At 47.3% G+C, this 7500-nt stretch overlaps 1 protein-coding gene across 2 annotated transcripts in view; it reads right to left on the bottom strand.

The window, feature by feature from the left end:
• Nucleotides 1-7500, bottom strand: part of fndc1 (fibronectin type III domain containing 1) — a 51864-nt gene that overhangs the window by 41585 nt on the left and 2779 nt on the right. For both annotated transcript variants that reach the window (XM_076272522.1, XM_076272523.1), the window contains one exon: nt 6838-6903. In XM_076272522.1, coding sequence (XP_076128637.1) covers nt 6838-6903 — 66 coding nt within the window. The remainder of the gene's footprint in view (nt 1-6837; nt 6904-7500) is intronic.

Here is a 7500-nt window from a genome sequence, read left to right as displayed (position 1 = left end):
TGCTGGCACAGCAGATAACACAGCAATAGGACAACAGGAGTCGAGTAGTTGGCTGCTGCTACCCAAGGGTGAATTAGTTGCTAACCTGTTACGGTACCAACTTAGTTGGTTGTCAATGGGAAATTGCATTGCAACCAACAAAGTTGCTAACTTAGTTAGCAACTATGGTTTCGGGAAACGCGCCACAGAACGGGAGGATGCCACAGAACAGACCCCATGCCCATGCCACAATAGGCACTTACACATGCCTGTGGGTGGCACAAACAAATGACATGATTTTTGGAGTGCTGTGTGTCCTCATTAGAAAGTCTCTGCTGTGGGTGGCACAAACAAATTCCCATGGGTGACACTAGAGGAGCACTAGGGAGGTTTTTAGCAAAGCAAAGGAGCATTCACCTTACTCGGCATCGAACCCCAGTCTCCAAGGTGGCAAAACTGTAGCTTGACCTCAACGCCAAAGAGCCAGGCTCGTTGGTATGGCAGTCAGAGCACATACTCAACCACAGTGACGGCACTCTGTGCTCTCTCTGAGAGTGGGTGGCCCTACAGCGGCACAGACACCTGACTCCTGATTCATCCTGATTCATTCTCCTGATTCATCTTGATTCATCCTCCTGATTCATCCTGATTCATCCTCCTGATTCATCCTCTTGATTCATCCTGATTCATCCTCCTGATTCATCCTGATTCATCCTCCTGATTAATCTTGATTCATCCTGATTCATCCTTCTGATTGATCTTGTCCAGTGTGTGTGTGTGTTTGTCCCTGATGATTATGGCATGCTGGTTAATATGTGTGGTACTAGGGTAGCGCATGTACAGTACACATGCCAGTGGGTGGCAGTGGTGGGGGAGGTGGGGCACAGGCATGTGACCTTTGATGGATCTTCTCTGTGTCTCACTCCGCTGTTTCCCTGACAGAGAACTTGGAGGGCGCGTCCAGTCTTCAGCTCTGTGTTTGATTATGACCTTGGCAGTAAAGTATTTTCATCTCTTCAGACTTCAGACCGTCTGTGCCTCTCCTCTGAAGACGGCTGTACATTTTAGTAAAAAGTTCCGTAAATGTAAATCTCGGCGCTTCAGCGCTGACACGCTCAGAGAGGAGAAGGACGCAGAAGGCAGGGTGTGAATATGTTTGACGCTGAACAGCACTCAGTCAAGACTTTGCTTTATTCCTCATGGGAGGACACTCCATATGAAATACACAATACACATATTAGTGAGGTTGTTTGTGTATTTGTTGTTTGTGTATTTGTTGTTTGTGGGGTTGTTTGTGTATTTGTTGTTTGTGTATTTGTTGTTTGTGTATTTGTTGTTTGTGTATTTGTTGTTTGTGGGGTTGTTTGTGTATTTGTTGTTTGTGTATTTGTTGTTTGTGTATTTGTTGTTTGTGTATTTGTTGTTTGTGGGGTTGTTTGTGTATTTGTTGTTTGTGTATTTGTTGTTTGTGTATTTATTTGTTGTTTGTGTATTTGTTGTTTGTGGGGTTGTTTGTGTATTTGTTGTTTGTGTATTTGTTGTTTGTGGGGTTGTTTGTGTATTTGTTGTTTGTGTATTTGTTGTTTGTGTATTTGTTGTTTGTGTATTTGTTGTTTGTGTATTTGTTGTTTGTGGGGTTGTTTGTGTATTTGTTGTTTGTGGGGTTGTTTGTGTATTTGTTGTTTGTGGTCTCAGACATAACACCACACCCACGGACTGTCAAACTTTATTACAAACTCTCACTAAGGGTGTTACTGAACCCAGAGCTGTTGGTAACACAACGACACAAAGACACACCTCTCCAATGGAGAGATACATGCACACAGGCAGTCACTGTGCAGTATTTGTGTGTAGTGCAGTGTGTTTTGTCTTGTAGAGTGTGTGTTTTGTGTGTAGTGGAGTGTGTTTTGTGTGTTGTGCAGTGTGTGTTTTGTGTGTAGTGGTGAGTGTGTTTTGTGTGTTGTGCAGTGTGTGTTTTCTGTGTAGTGCAGTGAGCGTTTTTTCGTGTTGTCTTCTGTTGTCTTTGTGTGTTGTAAGAATGTTGTGTGTTGTCTTCTAACACAATAGAAACTTAATATGTGGCGGTCACATTAAGGGGGCACACATTTCATTTGAGGGGGCACTGCCCCCGTTTGCCCACTTTCTTTCTCCTTTCCTGCTTGATGAGCAGCCATACAGTGCACTTAACCACTTACCACAGTATGAGTTTTTTTTTTAAGTATATTTTTTGGCTTTTTGCCTTTATTTGTATAGGACAGTGAAGAGTGAGACAGGAAGCAAGTGGGAGAGAGAGATGGGGTGGGACCGGGATATGACCGCAGGTCGGATTCGAACCTGAGTCCCCGTGGGCACTTGGACCCGTATATGGTATGAGCGCTGTAGCCTGTTGTGCCACAGCGCCCCCGACACAGTAGGAGTTTTGCTACAAAGTGAGGCTTTATGAGTGTGAATCTATTCTTCACTGGTTCAACAGCCTGGCGGACCCAGCGTAGTGCTCCATATGAAAGACGTGTGCTTGTATGGTATTGCTCCAAGTCTGTCTGTCTCTCTGGTAGAGCAGCCCAGCAGAATCAGCCCGTGCTGCTCGTGTGGTGGAGTTGCACGTCCTTGACTCTCCTTGAAAGGCCTGACACAGAATCAGTGGCTGAGCCCAGAGGGATGGCTGTGGTGTCCCACACATTAGCAGAGTCTGCTGCGGGTGCGGCCCAGGTTTGGCCCAGATGCGGCCGAGAGACGGCAGCAGCGCTCTGGACTCCCACCAAACCCCACGCACCACTGACGCTGGGAGCCAGTGCAGAGACGGCGCTCTGTTATGACAACACCGCGGCGATACCACGGCGACAGACAGCACAAAAGCACAGCACGGTGTTTGGCGAAGCGGCAAGAACGTTGTTGTTGTCGGATCCTAGAACCTCGACCCGCTTGGCTTAGAACCAGGCCAGAAGAGAGACTCGGCGCGGCAGGGAGAAGCAGCAAGCCTGGCTCAGGAGCTGCAGGATAGAGACACACCAACAGTACCAAACCAGGCCAGGATTGCATCCAGGCCAGCGCTGAACCAGAAGATAGGCTAGAGGCAAACACAGCAGGCCTGGGCCAAACAACACAGAGTAGCGCCATACTGCCACATCAGTATCACACCACCACTACCACCACCACCTCCAAGAGCCATTATATCAATTGTAGTAATATTGTAGACTAACGCCATGCTACGTCAATAGGCATATCACACCAAAAAGGCATATCTGTTTCACTCTGGGTAGTGAACAGCAGTGCCAACAAGCTAGCACTATACCAGGCAAACAACAGCACCAACACCATAGCAGGTCAGAGAAATTGAAGCCTTGCAAGAAAAGCAGCTGTCTTGATCCCGAGGCTAAAGATCAGTATCAAACTACAGTAGAACCGCACCACAACACACTGTGCCATGCTACACCGCACCACACCGTACCACACACCGCTGCTGACTGGCACCGCACCACACCATACTATACCATTTCACACCACACAACACCACACACCACACCACACCACACCACACACCACACCACACCAAACCACATCACACCACATGCACAAACACACCATACCACTGCTGACTGGTACCGCACCACACTACACTGTACCATGCTACACCATACCACACCATACATATCATACCACACCATACATATCACACCATACCACACCATACATACCACACCACACCATACATATCACACCATATCACACCACACCACACCATATCACACCACACCATACATATCACACCACACCACATCACACCACACGACACCATATCACACCACACCATATCACACCACACCACATCACACCACACCATATCACACCACACCACATCACACCACACCACACCACACCACACCATATCACACCATATCACACCGCACCACACCACATCACACCACACCATATCACACCACACCACATCACACCACACCACACCATACCATATCACACCACACCATACCACACCACACCATACCACACCACACCACACCATTACATACCACACTACATCACACCACACCACACCATACCATATCACACCACACCATATTACACCACACCACATCACACCACACCATATCACACCACACCATATCACACCACACCACACCACACCATATCACACCACACCACACCATATTACACCACACCACATCACACCACACCATATCACACCACACCACATCACACCACACCACACCATACCATATCACACCACACCACACCATACCATACCACACCATATCACACCACACCATATTACACCACACCACATCACATCACACCACACCATACCATATCACACCACACCATATTACACCACACCACATCACACCACACCACACCACACCATACCATATCGCACCACACCATATTACACTACACCACAAACCAGACCACACCACTACTGGCTGTAACAACACCACACCACACCACACCACACCACTAAAACACTACACCAGGCCTGCACCATATCACACCACACCACACCACACCACTACAACACTACACCACACCACACCACACCACACCACACCACTACAACACTACACCAGGCCTGCAGTAAGCCACTCCAGCACAACAGCCAAGTTGGGCTGGGGAAACTGCAGCCTTGCAGGAAGAGCAGCTAACCTGATCCACAGGCTTGAGATCAGCATCAAATTAGAATCACAGCATAACACACACACACACACACACACACACACACACACACACACACACACATACAGAAGAACTGCAACGTACCAGGAAAAGCAGCTGACCTGATCCAGAGGCTGGAGATCAGCATTAAACTAGAATCACACCACAGCACACACACACACACACACACACACACACACACACACACACACACAGAACAACTGCAACGTAGCAGGAAAAGCAGCTGGCCTGATCCAAAGGCAGTAGATCAGCAGAGCAATGTGGACACTCAGCCCTCTGAAAGCTTTACGAGATTCTGCCTTTCCATTGACTAAGAGCAGCACTCGACCACTGTACTCTGTGTGTGTGTGTGTGGTGAATGTGTGTGTGTGTGTGTGTGTGTGTGTGTGTGTGTGTGTGTGTGTGTGTGTGTGTGTGTGTGTGTTATTATTTCTGTGCTGTTTGGATTTCTGTGTGTGCTCATGAGTGTAGATGTGTATACTGTTTGCATGTGTGTGTGTGTGTGTGTGTGTGTGTGTGGGAATGCATGTGCGTTTCTGTCATCCATATTAGCTATGAAGAACTCTTCCCATTTGGTTTCGATCAGCCCACACTTCCTCAGTTTCCCCTGTTGGAAGGCTGTCATGCACATAGTTTGGCTACAGATGAGCACAGTGGACTCGGCCCCCAAAAAACGGGGGGAAGAAGAAAAGACAGAGGAAGGAGAGAGAAAACGGGGGGATGAAAAGAGGAAAATCGGGGGGAAGGCAGGGCCACGCCAGGTCAGGCTGCCACTGTCTTTCCTGGAAACGGGAGAGACCAGAGCTGGTTTTGCACCACGTCCAAACACAATCCCGCAACTCATACGCCCCCTCTCCAGGACACACGCAGGCCTAGAGGTGTGTGTGTGTGTGTGTGTGTGTGTGTGTGTGTGTGTGTGTGCGTGCGTGCGTGCGTGCGTGCGTGTGTGCGTGTGTGTTAAATCCCAAACCCTTACTCTGAGAGCCACTGACAATGTTTAACCCCGTCATTGGGTATTGTTATATGCCGTGATGACAGCCATAGCGTTTTTTCACCCAGACTTCATATGAGCAGTGGAGTTATAATCAGCCTCTTGGTCCTTCCTGGACGTTACGCCTCCATGAAGTCCCTGACATATGAATTCATCCTGAACGGTTTACAGTTCATAGGACACAGCGTTTGGATCAGGATTGCTGCTCCCAGTCAAATACATAGATGATCTTGCTGTTTTGTAGCAGTGTGTTATTTTATCAATTCAGACACACACTTGAATGTTGAAAGTGCCCCTGAGAACCTTTTCCACAAATAAGACCCCTTTCCCAGCACAAAGGTTCCAATTGGCTGAGGGTAGCTCTTTCAGCTCTGATTGTTTTAATGCTGAGGGCAGAGGAACTCTCACAGGATCCAAAATAGAACTTAAGTTGAAGGTTCTATGTAGAATCTTCTTGAGGGTTCTAGAGTTTCCCTTGAATTTCTTGAATTTTCTTGAATTTCCCCTGGGGATCAATAAAGTATCTATCTATCTATCTATCTATCTATCTAGATCGTATCTTTATTGTGTTAAGGCTAATTCATACCAAAGATGTGCAACGTGACAAAACCATTGCAGTGGTGTTAATTAAATGTTGCAATCTGTTTTAATAGATTTTACCTCACTGCGTTTATGACGTATTGTCATTCAATCCGTCTAGCAGAGACGTCAGGTCAGACTTTTGGTCGAAGGAGAGGCAGAGAAATTAATTCAGCTTGGAAGAACACCAGTGTCTGCACAATCAAAATGGTAAAGCTTACTGTGGCTAGTCAGCTTTGTTGGTTAACATTGCTGGCTAGCTAGTTCATCTGGCTCCAACGAGTGGTGTAACAAGGGCATTGTTATGGAAACGTTGATGCTGTTGCGAGTTGTTTCACTGGTGTCAACCCTCTCGGGTTTTTACAACATGTTTTGCAACAAGTTGCTGGTTAATATAACATTACAGCTTGTCATGTCGAGGATGTTTGGTGTAAATTGGCCTTAACAGTGAAGAAACACACCCAGAACAGAGGCATGGCCTTATCCGTCTCTCTACATGGCTCTGACCCAGAACTTTCCAGCTGAAGGCTCCATGTAGAATCTTCTAGGGGGTTCTATATCTCAAAGGAGGAGAAAAGAGTGCTGCAAGGCTAACTTACCAGTGGATGAGTTTCTGGGACTGCTGCTCTCTACGGCAAACCCGTCCAGTTTGACGAACTCAGGGCCTGGAGCGCGGCAGGAAACAGGAAGGAAACAGTCAGATGGGCAGAATAAACATCACAAGCACAGCAAGATGAGCAGGGATGAGGATGAAGAGCAGCATGAGGAAGATGATGAATGGGAAAGCCTTTGACCTCTGACCTGTCCTATTGGGTGTGCAGTCTACTGAATTGTAAATGCTACCCCGCTTTTGTCTTTCAGTCAGTCCTGCTAAGAAACCAAACTCAATCCTCAGCCTTACTGTACCTTTCCAACTCTCCTCTCTCTCTCTTTCTCTCTGTATTTTATCCTTCTCTTTATTAAGGTTTCACTCCACTCTTTCAGTTTATTTTGAAATATCAGCCCAGAGCATAGTAGACTCCCATGTGGTGAGTCCTCGTGCTTGATCCTTGAGGCAGGATGCCATGTTTATGACAGTGAGTGTGCAGCCGCTCTGCCTCAGAGGCAAAGCATGTTTATGATCCATAATCCCATGGCACTTACGCAGTTGGTCATGATGAAGGATGGAGCTGGCCAGGGCAGAGGGCATTCTGGGTATTCTGTTTGCCTAGTGCATGTTGGGCAATCGGTCAAGCGGAGGAGGAAAGAGGAAGAGTCACAGA

This window comes from Alosa pseudoharengus, unplaced genomic scaffold (assembly GCF_046254945.1).
Source record: "Alosa pseudoharengus isolate Yale_2024_CS ecotype anadromous, Long Island Sound unplaced genomic scaffold, YU_APseudo_1.1 YU_APseudo_1.1_scf_7, whole genome shotgun sequence".
Taxonomy (NCBI): Eukaryota; Metazoa; Chordata; class Actinopteri; order Clupeiformes; family Clupeidae; genus Alosa; species Alosa pseudoharengus.
Note: the sequence above shows the minus strand (reverse complement) of the source record. Positions and strands in the feature narration are given on the sequence as shown.